Here is a 17,458-nt window from a genome sequence, read left to right as displayed (position 1 = left end):
TCGTCAGTGGAGGAAGAAAATCTCAGGGCTAAGCGTGTGTATGTTATGAGAGAATGAAGCCTGCAAATTTGATGCAACATCAAGAAACAAGACATGTAGCGTTCAAATAAACACTATCTGAGCTGAAGCGAGGGAAATTACTTTAGTGACCAGTGCGAGAGCCACTGCTAATGCACATGGAGCTTCTTACTGTGCTAGCCTTTAAATTGCAAAAGCAAGTCAGCTACACACAATTGGTGAAGAACAATCTTTCCATAGGTATAAACCTCTTGTCAAATATGTGAGGCAAGAATCACAATACTGCAAGAAATGGCACCTCCTTCCAACAATACCTGCAGAACTAATGATATAGAGAAAAATGTCCAAAGCACTCTGGTAGAACATGCAAAAATGAGTATTTTGTACTGAAAATGAATGAAACTATAGATGTTGCTGACAAGATTAACATCACGGTGAAAATGCTACAATTATTTGAAATGAAAATGACATGTCTGCTTTCCCCACAATGGAAAATTTTATGTCTGAAAACAGACTGGCTCTTGACGGCAATGTTAAGGAAAACATCGTTAACCACCTTGTGTCATTCAGAGCGCAGTTCTTGATTATTTTCCACCAGAGGCTAAAACGAACAGCTGGATCAGAAACCCTGTGGGTGTTGATGTCAGTGCGCGCCCGCTGACAGTTTCAGCATGCGCAAGGAAGAATTGTGACTGGAACTATCATGCGACGAAACACTGGGATTTTAAAAGACGTTCTTTATTGGACTTTTGGATACAAAGATGAGTACTAAGAACTTTTGACATCAGGAGACATGACAAAAGCTGCACACGAATTTCTGCTTGCTTCTACAGCAAAGAAAAACTGCTATATAGAGGACGAATTCAGACACTGTAATAAATGTCATACCTCTGATAATAAGAGCTGCAAAACAACTATCAGTTATTAGTAAAACATTATATGATCTCATGCAAAATTAAAGATAATTTAGTGATCTACTTAAGGATACTATAAAGTGTATAAAAAAATACAAAAGGCTCCTCTCAATCACAATCTAAATTCGCAACACGAAAAAAGTGCTTTAATGATGCTTTCGGAAAATGTTTAAGAAAACGCAGAGTAAAAGCATGAACACTAAAAGAGCAATGAGTGAAATCTAAGGTACAAAATGTCTTTGAAATACACATTAACGCAGTTGCCCCCCTACCATGCTGTTCTGAGCTGCCTGCAGTTTAATTTCTGGGCGACTCAAAAATACAGGCAGAACTCTAATGACAGAAGAACAGACGAACGTAGCTCTCATCAAATGATCGATCAGTTAAATCGCTTCACTGGCTCTAAAATGTTTTAAGTCACTCTGAGTGTCTCATTTTAATGTCCTCTACTAAGGCTTTTTTGAAATAAAAATCGTCCTCTTTAGATCTAACAAACCTGAAAAGGTGATATAATGTGATGAGAATTCCAAAGATTATAGAAAAGTACCTGCCCCCTCACTGACAAAAACAGGCTCCAGATGTGCTTTTATTAACTAGACCTTCAAGATCTCAAGGTCAAGCCCTTGTTCTCTCTAGACTGGAAAACTGCAGCTCTCTCCCAGCTTAAGAAACGTGCTCTCTGCAGTTCACTCAGGATTCACTCCTCCTCGCTTCCCTCTAATAATAATAATGATTGCTTACACTTGCTTTACAATTGCTTACACTTATATAGCTCTTTTTCTTCTTTACAGGAAATGGGGACTCCCCTCCACCACCACCAGTGTGTAGCTCCACCTGGATGATGCGACAGCAACCACAGTGCGCCAGAACTCTCACCACACATCAGCTCTCAGTGGGGAGGAGAACATAGTGATGAGGCCAGTTCAGAGACGGGGATGTCCCCATCACTATACTGGGGCATTAGGACCCACACAGACCGCGGGGTGAGCACCCCCTGCTGGCCCCACTAACACCTCTTCCAGCAGCACCCTCAGTTTTTCCCAGGAGGTCTCCCCTCCAGGTACTGACCAGGCTCACACGGAGCTTCAGTGGGCTGCCAGGGTGATATGGGTGCTGGCTATGGCAAATGGCTCGAGCACATTTCTGCACCCTTCACTTCCTATTTCTGCCCAGACCCACCTTAAGACTCAACTCTGTTCCATCCTATCTCCAGTCCCTGCCTTCTCCACTATACATCCCTCGCCTGCTTTATCTCTTCATTATTAGACATCTGTCTGCTCCCTCGTACCCCTGTGGTGGAACCAGACTGGAAACAACAGGGCTGCACTATGTCTGAGGAACCAGCGGAATTTCAGCCTGTAACCTCAGAGACTACCTTCAGATTGCATGATGTTTCACTGCAACATAGGTACACTGATAACTGCAGAATGTACTGTTAAAGCCTTTTTAGTCATTTTCTACCTTTGTTGTGGTCTTTGTGATATAACTGTACTAAATTATTTTTTTTCTGTTTTTACTTAATAGTCCTTTTATATTTAACTATTTGAAGACACCTTGGAGAAGTCTATTGTAATACAATTGATCACACAAGTAATGGATTTAAGAAAGGCAAATCTAAAATGGATGGATTGTCCAAAACAGCTTATGATCTGGTATAAGTTTTAGAACAAACAGAGCAAAAGCAAAACTTACTGAAAAGCCTAGCCAGCACAGCCTGACAGAAAGGAAAAGACGGATTTTGCACTGATGTGCAAGATGTGAAGGCCGGTTTATAACAAGAGATTTTCAGATCTCAGATTTTATAACAGATTTTTTTTTGGACTACTTGCATGACCGAGCATTGCAATATTGGAACAAGCCAAAACAAAAAAAACAAAACCTCAATAAGTAAAAAGAACAATTTTCCATCAGAAAGGACACCTTAATATCTAAAGTTTGCTTTTATGTCAATCACCGCCTTTCTCTCAACAGTAACACACCAGACCTCCTCTTGTATAGGCTGCGACCCACCAGCAATGCAGGTAAAAGTGCATTTAAGCCTTTGGTCCTGCAGCATATTGAAGCAGCCGGATAAATTTCGGTGCTGCAAGTGGAGAAAGTTGCATCTCAATAACAGAAAATCATTTTTAACCGAGAGCAATAGCAAGGGACCTGGTGTGTAGGAGTCACTGTAAGAGATGTTTACCAGGGGTTTGGTTGCGCAGGGAAGAGGGCAGTGGGCATAGGGGCTGCCTTGCTGTGGTCCAGGCCTGGAGACGTAGAAGCATCCCTCCTAGACAAAGCTGGGGCCCCTATCGCAAAAAACGGCAAAATAACTGGGTTAGTATGGGTGAGGCTACCCAACTAGCTACACACAATTATTCTTGGAAGACTCTCATAACATGTTACTCAATTAAGGTACAGAGCATTTAAACATCAAAGTTAAACTGCGGGCGAGATGAAATTGTGAATAGGCTCTGCTCGTCGCAGCTTCCAGTGTCACCAAAAGAGAGCTCATGAGCTTCAGCAAATCACTGTGCTGCTACCCTTAACAAGTCTTGCCCTAAATGTATTTTATTGCCTTCAGCTTTACACCTTTAACCAACTTAAACCCACAGCCTTTACATCTGTCTCCAACAAAGTTATTCTGTAATCAAGAGCCCAAAGATAAGGGCAAGCTTTAAGCGGACAGTAACCTAACAAAATGTATTTCATATAGCTTCACAGAGTACAAGGAGAATAAGAATCCAGAAGGATGTGAGGATGAAAACTAAGTAAGACTCAGGGTAGCTCCTAGTTGTGTGCGAGTACAGTAATCGCTGTGCAGAGTCTCGTCACCTCTAGAGCGGCCCAGACCGTCCTTCGCTGGGGCTGCAGGCTGCTCCTCCCACAACCTGCTCCGCCCAGCCTGCACTGCATCATTCACCTTCTGCACAGCAGGGGGAGCTCTTCCCTGCTCCTCAGCCAGCAGGGCACCGGGGAGGAGCACAGCCTCAGGTGGAGTCTGCCTGGGGAACAGAGTTCAGCCACGTTACTTTATTGCCTTCATGCAAACTGAGTTTACATTGAAATTAAAATTTTGCAAGGAAAGAAACATCACATTAACAGAGAATTTTTTTTTGGCAAAAAGAATATTCAAAGTATAACTGCAAATGTTTGATCTCTGCATTGGGAGATGGAACGGTATTTAAAGATTTTAGCTTTCTGCAGAGTTATAATCTAGCACTCGATGCCACTGATAAGCATGTGCAAGCGGAGTGGTCTCCTGGTACAGAGGCTGTGCTCTGGCTACAAAGTGAGCCACGCAGAGAAGAACAGTGCTGCATCTTCCTGAAGTTTCAGTGACTTTGGAAGATCTCACTGGGAAATGTGACACTTTATAAAGAACGCTTGGCACCAGGAGACTCAGGGAAACAATCACCTGCCATTGCAACTCTTTCCCTGATTTCCTAGGCCTGAAATGAAGATTGGTATTCCTTTCAAACAAATACAGCGGAACAGCAAACCCCGGGAGAACTGAATTATTCAAGGCTTCCATCTGACTAGATCTTAAGGGAAGGGAAATTTAAGCACCTTTAATTTCTCCTAATTATGCCAGATTTGCACATTAATTGCTGCTGATCATTAAGCAACATTAACCACAGACAGGCTGTCACCCTCGTGATTTCAGTCTTTGCTGTTTCTTTAACCCAATACATTTCCTTAGGAAAAAAAAGCAAAAACTTGTTTTATACAACCAAGAAAGATGGCAGCCAAGAGGCCAGTGACCCCAACTTGTGTACCAAGCCGTCTTTAAACTCCCCTTAGTCATTTAAATTCTGCTGAAATTAAAATTGAAACCAAATGAGTATGAAACCACAAAGCTAACTGGTACCATTAAGATTAGGCACACAGTTTACATTATATCTAAGAGAATCAAATATCAAATATCACTCTCCAGGCTGGCACAATAACTTATTGGCTTCACCTACTGTTTGTACCACTGCAGAAGTGAACCTGGTGATTCAGGCTCAAGTCTCAACTTACTCTACTCAAAGTATCTACTGAGGCAGATCCATGCACATTTAGATGCCTTCAAAACAAGAAAAAGTATGCCCTTACCTGGGTCTCTCAGTGGAGGCGGTGTCTGTTGCACAACCCTGCTCCCCTGTCTGAGTCAGTAAGGCCCCACTGATGGTGTCCTCCAGCTCAGCCACTGCAGCATCCTGAAACCTGAGCACAGAGCGTCACTACAGCACATATAGCACAATCCTTCCACCACCGAGACCGAGCATTAATCCCAGAGAGCTGGCCACGTTCCCCTTTGGGTTCACACAAGCCGGCTTGCCTAAACTCCCCCCTTCACTCCACTCAACCAGTCATGGTTTCTCCCTTCTGTACCTGGTCTGCTGTGTAGTGGGGCAGCTGTAGCAGAACATGGGTGCTGATCTTCAGTGGCAGAGGAAGTGGGCTTGCTTTGAGAGCCCTTGTGATAAAAGGTACTATTATGAACTAATTTAAGAAATTAAAGTACGCGACAATTAAATAACTCAAAGAGGGTTGGTATAAGTTATCACACACTGAGAATTTCTATCCCTCTATCACGTGCACATCCTTTCTTTTGCTTACATAACTATATCACTTTATATAATACATCTCAACAAGGCAAACTAGACATAAGTAACTATGATTAAGTCTATTAGTACAATAATAATTAAGCAGTATCTAGTCCATCTAGTTTACCAATCAAATATTACTGACATATCATCGAGATGTTTCTCATCGTTATTTATTAATTTCACACATCCATAAAGCTAATAGGCAACTTTTTGTACTACAAAAAACAGATAACTAATATTTACTTACATTTATATAGCAAAAAATGATGCACCAGCAGCACCACACAACAGATCAACAATAGATCAGGTGGAGGAGTGAGAAAGGTCAGACTGTGCCCACCCCAAGGGGATACTGGCCAAAACGCCACAGCACGACCCCCTACTCTTTCTAAAAGTGCCGTGGACCTTTAACTACCAAGCAGTAAATAGTTGAACATCTCATTCCAAGGACCACAGCACAGTGTCCCTGTTCATCACAATGGTCCAGAGGAAAGAGAGACAGCTAGGGGTTAACCACACACAGCAACAGCCTGGGCTTACATGAAGGTCTCCTATCCCAGGACTGGCCAAGCAGGAGTCCTGGATTTAAAAAGTTCACATCACTGTTTTCAAGGCCTAGAATGCCAGGTATCCAAGTACACTCTGCCCTCCCATTCCACAACTTTCAATTACCTGGAGGGAGTTACAGCCAAAGCTATCAAATTTGTATTCATATAAATTCAGCATAACAGTGGCACATTCAATATAATTCACACTGAATTGATACTCGAGCAATCTTACTCACGCTGCCAAAGTAGAACATGCCCCCCGAAATGTCACGCAAGCCGCACCAGCTGGCCATATGATCAGCGCATGTGGGCTTAGCCTTACAATCCAAGGAGTCAAATATTGCAGTTTCCAATTCAAGTCAATCTGTGCCTGCCAGCCCGCTCAAATTTCCAGTCAACCCAAGTCAATTAAAAATAGCCTTCCTTGGCCCATCCGTGACTGAGCCACTCATATACAGGCGCTCTTTTTTTCAGATTGCCTATAAACCAAGTGGGATTTTATATGTTTCGCTGCTGCAAACGAATTTCAGTGAACAAACACTGCATCCTTTTCAGATTGTAAACATGGCAGCAAAACACATAAGTGAACCGAGGCAAAAAAACATTCATCATATGCATCGAGTTGTACCGATATTATAAGAGACAAAACTGACTGGAAATCAGATTAAAAAGTGAACAAATTATGTTCATTTCAGGAATATGGGCATAATCCTGATGAGCAAGAGAATCCTGCCTTTCAAATCATTTTAAATGATTTAAATTTTAAATAGATCAATTATATCCAACACTAAAAATACAAAAATAACCAGCAGCAACTGACTTCTTCAATGTTTTGAGTTTTACACTGAATACTTAAAAGACACTTTTTCGAAGTACCACATCTGTCATTTTTCCGCAATAAATGAAAACTTCCCTAGCCCTAAGAAAATGCCTGTATCACCCCCTGACCTTGTCTGGATAACGTCTCATCATTTTTGCAGCTAGCCAGTCTCTTTAGATTTCCTCTTTCATAATGTTTCCTAACCACCCTCCTGGTGCCGATGATTTCTCACTCCACTAGCTACCCGCAGAGCTGAAGCCATCTCCTGACCAGAGTACTAGAATCACGTCACAGACTCAAGCCCCAGCCGGAGAACTTTGTGGGTCCAAGAAGAAAGCCGCACATCAGCGAGCAACACAGTGACTCCAGAAGTTACAAAACTTCCTCAGAATGGCAGCTTTAGGACTTTCAAGCTGGCAAACTACATCGCAGACATTTTATCAGCAGTAAAGTACATCTAATTGAGCACAAATAGTCAAAGTGGATTTATTTAACATGAATATGCCAAAGAAATCATTCATATGTATTCCTTTGAATGTTTCCAAAAACTTACACAAAGGTGCCCCAGGAATATCGCATGGAAAAAGTTCTACCTTACCTACTCCAGGCCTCAATCCACCCACAGCTCTTCACTAAGACTAAGCAGGGATTGTTTAGAGAAAGATTTAAATCAAAGTTAACCTTGTAAAAAATATTTTAGTTTGTGTTCTTACTCTCTTCTTTCCCCCCACAGGATAGACGCTTTAATTGAAATTGCTAGAGTATTAATTTGAAATGGACAGCCTGAACATTAACGAAGTGTGGACAACCAGGTTACAGTACGGTGGTCTAGGAAAACAACACAGTAACTGTGCAAATGCTTACTCTACGAAAACCTTTTTTTCTCTGCACCCTATTCGCGTGATGAAGTGGAAATCTCAGTTTTCCCCCACCTCCTGTAGTCCAGGCGGGACTGCTGGAGCTGTCTGTGCTGGAGGAGCAGCTTCTCCTCCTGCTGGGCGAGGAGTATCTGCAGCTTCTCCCTCTCCACCTCCAGCTCCATCTTCTGCAGCAGCAGCTTCTGCCGTCTCCTGTCCCAGGGGCTCTCGCCGGGGCCCGTAGCGTGGCGGTCCAGAGCTCTCTCCTGGCCCCCCACTTCCTTCTCCACCCTGCAGCGGTGAGAGCAGGGCCCCAGGCGTGGCTCGGTCAACCCCAAGCCTCTGGGGGCGCCATCGGTGCAGTTCTGATCCCGAACGGGACGCCCTGGCCGAGGCATGCTGCCCCCCGTCTGCGGCCCCCAAGCCTGTCCTGGGGGCTCCTCCGCTGACCCACTCCCTTCCTGGCCCCGTGATGAAAATGGAAGGCAAAGGGCATCGCCTTGCCTCCCACTGGCGCTTGACCGGTGCTGGTCAGCGACAGAGGAGGCCCCCAGGGTATTCGTCCCCTCCGCTCCCCTGCAAGCCGCCCCCCACCCTGGAGGGCGCAAACCAAGATAGGACCCATCCAGAGCCACACCGGGAGCAGGAGGAGTGTGACGCTCATCACAGGGGGGCTGAAAATCCAGAAGAGAAAACCAAATTGACATGGATAGTCATCAGAAGACCTTTGCAGACAAACTCGGATACAGATTAACCACCTTTTCCTAAGATTGATATTGAAATACCCAGAACAACTTCGAACAAAAAAATCAGAATGAAAACCTTGCTCTTGGTGTACAGAGGATAAAGCACCTGTTTCATGAGATACGATTCACGAGATTTCACAAGTCTACTGGGAAACCCCTTACTGATATTATAAGAGACAAAATACAAAAAACGATATTCGGATCGCATCAAAAGAAAGTTTAAAACCTACCAGACAAAATGGAATCCATGTCATTCACAAGGATATTTGAAAATGGAACTTAATGTTTTTAAAGTGTTTTCAAAACAGGATTAAAGGAAGGCTGGCTCCCACTGCTCACAAGTTCACTGGGTTGTGGGAGTCTGCAACAAGCTGCCCAGCCGTATTGTTGAAGCCAATACTCTGGTTTCTTCCCCAAACGGCTGGTTGAGATCCCTGGATCAATTAACTACTCACAGCGCACATGTGTTTAACAGCTAACTGCGTAATGCTTCGAAACTGCATGCACCTCTGCACTCTGCACTTTTTACTCGGCTGTCACGTATCTATTGCCCTGTGTGTTTATCGTTCCGTACTACCCATTGTATGTTGTTGTGCTATGTTGTGCGTGATGGTTATTTTTGTATGATGTCTATTGTACCGTTCAATTCCAGAGAGACCGGCGTGAATATGAATCCCAATGTGCATGAACGTATGGCACATAAACTCTTATCCTATCCTACCAAATTGTAAAGATGGGCCGATTGGCGTCCTCTGGCTCGTATATTCACAGGGCTCATTAAAAAGGGTTGTCACGATAATGTACAACTTACTGAACAAGAACACTGCTTTCCTGCTTCGTCATCTTTGTCTGAGGGGCGCTACAGAAAAAAAAAATTGTACTTACGGCACTGTAACGCACCGACTGCCACTGAACCAGCCAGTTTACTAAAGCATCAGCAGGAGGTTGGCTATCCATGCCCCATTCCTTCAAACAACGTGAACTGTGAAGTGCCGCTGCCCCACTGTTGTGCCGCCCATAGAATTGAAGGCAAGCATGTACGACTGGCCTAAGAGAGCCTCATACAGGACACTAGGCTTGTTTGGTTCACCCCTGACATAAAACATCAGGTTAGCGCCGTCAGTCACTGTGGAGCCCTAGCAGGCAGAAATGAATTTCCGGCCTTCACTTAATAGCAAATTTCATTCCACAGCTGAATAATAATTTTAAAAACGCCATCCTCCAGAGGAAAAAGCTGCCCTCATTTAGAGGGCTACCTACACACATTGCGACTGGGAGTAAAATTACAGACAGGCAGTAGTGACGGCATGTCAACTGCTCCATCTGAAGTGTCCTGGGGACTAATAAGACAAATGAGTGGCTGTTATCCTGCATGCTAAAGTGTTTAAACAACCCTGGGAGGGCAAGCTGGCTTCCTGACTCTGCACGCCGGCATATCCCTGCGTCTTCTGTTCCTGCCGCTGGGTTGACAGGTTTGCACTCCCCCTGTCTGGGAAGTGGCTTGTGAAGAGCAGCCTGGGGATAACGCCGGATTTTAATGAGCTGCTGTGAGGCACAAAAGAAGAGCGTTTCGGCTCCCCTGTTTGGTTCACAGCCAAGTAAATAAGGGGAGGGTGCACCGATATCTGCCGCGCGAGCTCGCCTTCACCCGTGCAGCTGGAAGAGACAACTACAGTACGGCGGAGGGCAGGCATGAGGCGAACAGCCGAGGGAGCGCTGCTGGGAACAGGAAATGCATTCTAAAGGGTTTCACGGTTCTCCCCACTCTGTTCTTTAAACTGGCTTCGATAAAGTTCCATCACCCATTTGCACATATTTATCCAAGTCAGTGTATGCGCATGCCTTGGTGTGATCAATCACCTAACCTTTATTTTAGGATGCTTAGATGCTGCTCGAAAACATCTTACAGCACAGTTTACTGATGCATTTTAAGTTACTCAAGTGGCTTGAGGAGAAGGTCTGTTAGGTGCACTGGCTTGCTGGCAAGAGGCAGCCTGGCAAAAAAAAAAATCAGCACGCAGCATATCACATATCACAACCCAGAGCAATCAGGTACATGTACAGAATGTGTTGGTGAACTGGGGTTATAAAAATTAGAAGGAGGCTGCAATCACTTCTGGCATTTTCAGTCCTATAGTGACAAAAGGTTTGTAGATCAAAGGGTTTGTCTCCTCATTTGCTGTTTCGCTGCATGAGACGGAGAGAGTGCAATTCATACAGAACTACAGCTTATTTGATCTACTGCAGCAAAGTTTTGGTGTCAGATTTGTCACCGGGAAGATAAGAAGGTTAGATCATGAGAGGGTTCACTGCAGAGTACAGGAGTAAGAGAGAGAACTAGGCACTGTGACCTAGAAAACGAGAAACTTGGAGGTGGTTCTGAGAGGAGTGTTGTTACAGTTTTTACATCTCTGACCTAACAGGCAGTTAGTCAGTAACTGACAGAATAGAGTTTCTTGTTACGCTAGCCCAGGGCCAGCCCATGGCCACAACTTAGGCTGCCATATTTCCAAACCTTACTGACTCCTGATATTTAAGGCACCTAGTGCGTACATACTAGCAACTGAAAAGCAACATTCAATTTCTGAAACCTGTTTATCACAAATATAAACAGCTTAAGTAATACAGAATATTGAATGATCAAGAGACGAAGTGAGGATGCAATATATTCATTCCTGAAACAGTCTGTATAGTTCACATACTATCACCTCTTAAAATCAGATCAAAAATGACTTTAACAAGGCTCAAAGTCAACTTGATCAAGTAGGTAGCTACGACAACATGCGTAGGCTACAAAGGAACAAGTAAAAGCTGAAAAGAAAAGAGACACAACCTTTCGGCTGTGGAGTCTTCTTCAGGTGTGAGGGAGAGAGAAAAACCTGCAGTTGACAAAGCAAGGGAGAACTAAAGACAGGAGTTGAGAGGAGGCAGGAGACGGAGAGAAGCAGCATCGGCACTCAGGTGGTGTGAAGTCGTGAGGTGAAGAGAGGTAGAAAGGATTAGAATGAAATGAGTCTGTCGGGGGAAGATGTGCTCCTAGTTTCAGGATAATTTTGGTTTCAGATGTCTTTCTGCAAATGGAGTTCTGAAACCGCTCAGTGAGGACGCAGACAGAGAGATCAGTATGATCATGGCCGTTAGAAGATCCTCACAGCCCTGACACGTTCCCTGAAACAGTCTCCCTGTATCCTTGCTGTTTTACCAGTGTAGATAGCTGGGCATTTTCTGCAAGATCACCCTGTAAGATGGGGAAGTTGTCGTTAATGGTCCTGGGGATAGAAAGGGCGTTAGGGTGGCGGGGAAGCACCAATGGAATGCAGTTGTGAGTCCGGGAGTTTCTAATTGGGTTGATGATCCGAGGGCTATTTTTGGCTATTCAAAGTCAATTTAGGTATGCTCACCACTCTTTTTTACTATTTTTTCCCTTAAAATGTCTGATTCACACAAGCATCATTTAAAATGGACACAAAGCTGTTATATCAGTCAGATGAGCTCAAATGCTTTTTAATAAGGCATGTTTTTAATTTCAGGTTCAGAAAAACAACAAAAAACAACCTGCCTCCTTAAGAAAATTTGAATACATTAAAACCTGAGCCCATTTTACACTCTGCTAAAGAAATTTTACTACTGATCCTGCATTACACTGTCTAAATACTGTCTAACAATATCTGAATGTCAAAGAGTTTTTGCAAACATTCAGATTTCTGATTGTACAATGCAAATAAAGCTGCACACAGGAATATTAATTTAATAAATATGACTAATTACTGATCGTGTTTGCCATGAAGCACAGTGGCTAAGTGGCTCTACATGTGAAATAAACTCTCTTTCTATGAGAAATGGATAAAGGCAGTGATGGGGTATCCAGAGTCTTTCGACCAGTAAAGGTGATCACCCCAGTGCAAACTGAGCTCTGTGATTACAGGTATTAACCCGGTCATTAGGTGACGCAACCAGGATTCGACAGGCAGTGGTCCACAAGTGTCCGAGAGCCGCCGAAAGGAAGATGAGTTGCCCAGGGGTCTCTCGGCTCGCAGTGACAGTGGCCCCTACGGGTAGGCAATGCAATCTGTTGGGGACACACCCCTCCTCCAATCAGCTCTGAACCTCCAGGACAGGGCTATACTGCCTGTGATGTCTTCAAAGGCGGGCCAAGACTTGAAAAAGTCACCTATTCCAAATAGTGGGCAAACAAAAAAGAACTGGGAATTCTAAATAAATAAAAAATAGCTGTCAAGGTATTTTTTGTGTGTCAAGTTGGGTACTAAAAAGAACACCTACAATTTTGGATAACCTGTTAGAAACAGGATTAATAATGCTCATAGCTTTAGCATTTTTATGTCCACCAGTAGCAAACATTCAAGGCCAAAATTCCACTCTTAATTTAGCTTCTCCCTCCCCCCAACACCCAGTAAAATGCACAGGACAGGGACAGATACATACAGACAGCCCGGGCAGATTGAGAGATTGATGCACCTCACACAAGAATGTGCTGCATTTAAATTTCTAATGTTATCAAGCTGTGCTACTAATGTGAGTTCGGAGACACGGCCAGGCAGTTAATCACTGCAGCTCAAAGCAATCAAGACAGGACAGCGTCTGGTCAGTGGAGAGACGCAGGAAATTAAAAGCAAAGCAACAAGCACAGCTGCACGTCCAGCAAGTCTACAAGACAAGCGACCCTCAGAAAAATGACACTTCCCTTCATCTCAAAGTCAAAGTAGAAGCTGTATACATTTTATGGCCTCAATTTGTCATTACTGATCATTAAAAATACCGCACTGATGCACTACACTATGGATGTCTCAGAGATTCTCCCTTCGCAAGAATTATATAGTTTGAACACCGCTTTGCCATTACTATTGAGGTACATCACAAAACAGATAAGAAGAAAATGTGCACTAACCTTGACTTTGCACACTTAACCAGCTGTCGACGTTAAAGCCCATAAATAAAATCAAACAACTTCTAGTCCAATCTAATTTAAGTTCGTAAAGAAAACAAATTTCTGCTGCTTTCCCGAGAAGTAAATTTGGCAAATATGCCAACTACGTAAATGAGTCCCAAAGCCTGAAAAATAATGCAATGGTGCTAATGAATTGTTTCCAGGCTTGGTCATTTAAAATGGCACAAACATAACTCTACTCAAGCATGGAAATGCCATCAATGCCTGCTATTTAATTAGGTTTAATCATTACTGTTCTAGACAGGACAGCTATCTTGATGGGTCAATTCCAGATGAAAACTAGACGGAAGGTCTCAAGTTTACCCTAAAATCCTAGGTATGACAGTTTCTCTCAGTGCCTGGTGAGGCATTCAATTGAATAATTAGTTTGGGAATTAATCACTGATAATCTCATTGTGACAGAAAGGAATGTAATGGAAAAAGAACTGTATCAAAAATCTAAAGGCCAAAAGATAAATCGGATGTTTTCAGACACACCAGTCTGTGTATAGTGACAATAAGCAACTTGTTCTAATTATCACAGCCTCTTGGGAATTTTTAACACAGAGGGCAAAACATCAAATAAAAACGATAAGAATACACAGGGGAAAAAAAAAGTATCAAGAAAACGAAACAATATTCTTGGAGAACGTTCCACTTTAGGAAAGTTACAGGAAGACCAAAGAGAAACAGAGATCTAACCTGTGGAGAAGACCGTGGCAAGGACGCGGGACAGCTGGCCTGCTGGTGGGACTGCGAGTGGCTGAGCTGGGAGAGAGAGCGGTGGAGTTTCTCCTGCTGCTGGGACAGGTACTGCTGATAGAGGGCAAGAAGCTCCTGACATTCCCTGTACTGCTGTTGCAGGCGTGAGGAGGAGTTAAGGAAAAGGACAACCAGTGCTAGTGGCTCAAGAGGCAATGGAAATATCTTGTTTAACCCATGCTTCTGATTTTGAACTTACGAAAGTTACCGACACAATCCAGTCTCTCAATTTCATATGACTCCCTCAACTGCTGATAGCTTTCCTTTTTCATTTAAAATCTCAAGTTCTCAAAGGCACACTGGTGCATTCTGTTAAGCAGACTGACTGGTGACAGTTTCACCCCTTTGGTATTCCTCACAGTCGAGAACGTCTTTCACAATCATCTCTACTGCAGGTTTAGAAGAAGACCCAGAAGGTCAATCCAGGAATAGCCAAATAGTCTTTCGGGCCTGTGTTCCCAAGTAGAAAAGGTCATCTTGGAGTAATGATCTGGTCCCTAACACAATGTTTCTGATGTTACCATTTAACCTTCTGTTGCTGTTGTTCTATGGTTTTGAGGTTGTTGAGATGCTCACAGCAGGATCCATCCTCCACTGGAGCTGGATCTAGCCAATAGCCTTCCATGAGCTGGTGTCGACATAGTATAACACAGCTGGACATCCACACAGCTGGCAGCTCAAAGACGTTCATTATTGGTACACATTGATTTTGGTTTGAGATATGATGTCACAATCTTCAGACACCACTTTCCTCAGGGGCCCAAAGGCTGCATGTGCATATTTGAGAACATACTAAAACTCTTTCTTGATGCCAGCTATTACTGAGATATGACTTCTAAGGTAAAAGAAATGTTCAACACTCTCTAGAGCCTATCAATCAATTGCCATAGTTTGGAACTGTTCATTGAGAACTTGATGGAGGACCTCAGTTGTTTATGCATTACACAGTAAAGACCACAACGATTCCATATAGATCTGGATCTTAGTAAGCATACGCTACAGCCTCATCAGCATACTGGTTTCAATGACTAAGGTCCGAGTGTCCTTTGTTCTGGATAGGAGTCAGCCAAGATTAAACACTTTACTTTCCATTCTGTAACTCAGCTCCACTCCGGCTTCATTATTTAGTGAGACTGTGCCTATTGTAACTAGCACTTGTTATTTAAGAGTATTTTCAGTTCACTACTAAAGCAATCAGATACAATTCAGCGCCAGTTTTAAGTTATTTTGAAATACAGCATTAAACCACACTATTACACTGAAGGAGATCTTTAGAATGCTGACATTCCCAGGTGTTTTTTCTTCTTTCTCACCATGTTGCTTTATAGATAAAACACTTCATAAGCAATACATATAGATTTGGCATTATCGCTGCAGGGCACATTCCACATCAGCCTCCTGTAATATGAATAATTATTTTAAAACTGTAAGGAGGAACACTGCCTTCAAATCCATATCAGCATGTATCCATCAGACAAGCACCCTTTGTTTCACAAATCTGACAGAGCTCACTCTTGCTGGGATTTGGCTGTTCAAGGACATCTCAATTAGATACTAGCTACCATGCAGAGAGATACTTCATCATTAGAAGAGGGTAAAAGAAAAGGGGAAAGCAAGTAATCAACATTTCAATCAAGAGAAGACTGTGGGTGTCTCATTCTCCGTGGGCTGGAAGACAGGTAGATTCCAGAAGCACGCTTCTGACAGTTTTTCTTTGAAATTTAAAACACAGATATTGCAAACAAATCTCTCCTTCTTTGATACTCTTTCAATAATATTAGTTACAAATGCAGTGGTCTCTGCAGTAGAGTTAACACACTACAGTCTTGTTTTTTTTGGGGGGGTGACAAAAATCTTCCTAAAGCGCTTCAGTCCTTGCAAGGTTAAAGGTGCTACATCAAAAAGAAGAATCCAGGCAAGCAAATGAATTCAATTACATAAGCAATGGACAGCATGAAGCTCACAAGAGCCCATACGGCCAGAGCTGTAGATCATTGCTTGAGAGGACATTCAATTTAAGTTTTCGAAATTCTGCAGGGAATGCAGTTAAAAAGGAAGACCCTAGAAGAAAGTCCTAGTTAACAGAACTGATTACTCAAAGATTTTAAAAACTATTCAGCAGCACCCCATGTATCTGAACAATTACACACCAAAGTGCAACAGGATCAGACCACAAACAGAGAACCACTGCTGGCAAAGCTCACAATGAACATGGAGAAACACTGTGCACAAATGAAGGGTTTTCGGGCTCTCCCCGGCTGCTGCTCTGTGGGGTATGCTAACATTGGCCTAGCAGCAAGCCTCTGCTCCACTTACCTGTCAGTCAGCACCGACTGCCATGGACGCCAACTGACAGGAGACCGAGATCACCTGGAGGCATTTGCCATCTCGCCTCTCGGAGTGAATTGGGAAAACTGAGGGACTGCTCAGCCTCTTCTCTGGACTCTGTTATAGAGCCTGAACTCTGAGTCTCTATTCTCCTGTGCGTTGCTTTGAATTCCTGATCTCGCTTTGTTACATCATTGTTAGGTTATTACATCCCCCTGTGTTCGAACCTGATAGCTTGATTCCTGAACCTCCAGAGCTAAGAGCTACAACTTTATGCCTGCCTGACCATCCCTCTCAGTTGCCCCCCCCAGTGCTTTCACTTGTCTCCATCTCACTAGTGTCTCTGCAGGTCTCCTGCTCACCTGCACTCTCTGCTTTGTGTGCTCCACCACCATCATGCCTGCAGCTTTGAACTTATGCCTGCGTGACGCTCCACACTGCAGCCTGCCTGAAGTTCCCCTGGGTTTCATTCGCCTTTTGTCCTGCAAGTGGGTTCTCCCATACAACTCCCAGACAACTGCTAGTGCCACTGTTAGAGTATAACGGAGTCTGTGCAGTCCTTAAACATCCCTGAGTCACCCGGACAGGAGAGATGGTACTTGCCTCCAGGTGATTTAGGTCTCCTGTCAGCTGGTGTCCATGGCAACTGGTGTTGAGTGACAGGTGGCAGGAGCAGAGTCTAGGCCAATGCTAGCTCACCCCACAGAGCAGCAGCCAGGGTAAGCCTGACAGCAATCAAGACAAAGCTTCTTTAAAATATTTGTTCTCTCCTGAAAGAGCATCTGCATTCTCCTGTTAATGCATTTCTTGCTCCATTTCCTATAATGTGTTCTGCTTTAGTCACTGTTGTTGTTTCCCCTAACATTGTTATCTGTTGTATTAACTATGCAAGCAAATACAGCTTGTGTTTAGAATTCTCAACATCTACAGGCTGGGAAGTGTA

General features: G+C 43.5%; 1 protein-coding gene across 1 annotated transcript in view; it reads right to left on the bottom strand.

Moving 5' to 3' along the window:
- kiaa1328 (KIAA1328 ortholog) overlaps positions 1 to 17,458 on the bottom strand; it is a 48,186-nt gene that overhangs the window by 18,944 nt on the left and 11,784 nt on the right. Inside the window, exons 6-10 of the mRNA XM_088911434.1 lie at positions 14,128 to 14,291; positions 7,810 to 8,408; positions 5,013 to 5,123; positions 3,750 to 3,919; positions 3,118 to 3,223 (exon numbers count right to left, since the gene is read on the bottom strand). Coding sequence (XP_088767560.1) covers positions 3,118 to 3,223; positions 3,750 to 3,919; positions 5,013 to 5,123; positions 7,810 to 8,408; positions 14,128 to 14,291 — 1,150 coding nt within the window. The remainder of the gene's footprint in view (positions 1 to 3,117; positions 3,224 to 3,749; positions 3,920 to 5,012; positions 5,124 to 7,809; positions 8,409 to 14,127; positions 14,292 to 17,458) is intronic.

The sequence above is a fragment of the Atractosteus spatula genome, chromosome 3 (assembly GCF_055471065.1).
Source record: "Atractosteus spatula isolate fAtrSpa1 chromosome 3, fAtrSpa1.hap1, whole genome shotgun sequence".
Lineage (NCBI taxonomy): Eukaryota > Metazoa > Chordata > Actinopteri > Semionotiformes > Lepisosteidae > Atractosteus > Atractosteus spatula.
The sequence above is the reverse complement of the archived record's forward strand: the minus strand, read 5'-3'. Positions and strand labels throughout refer to the sequence as shown.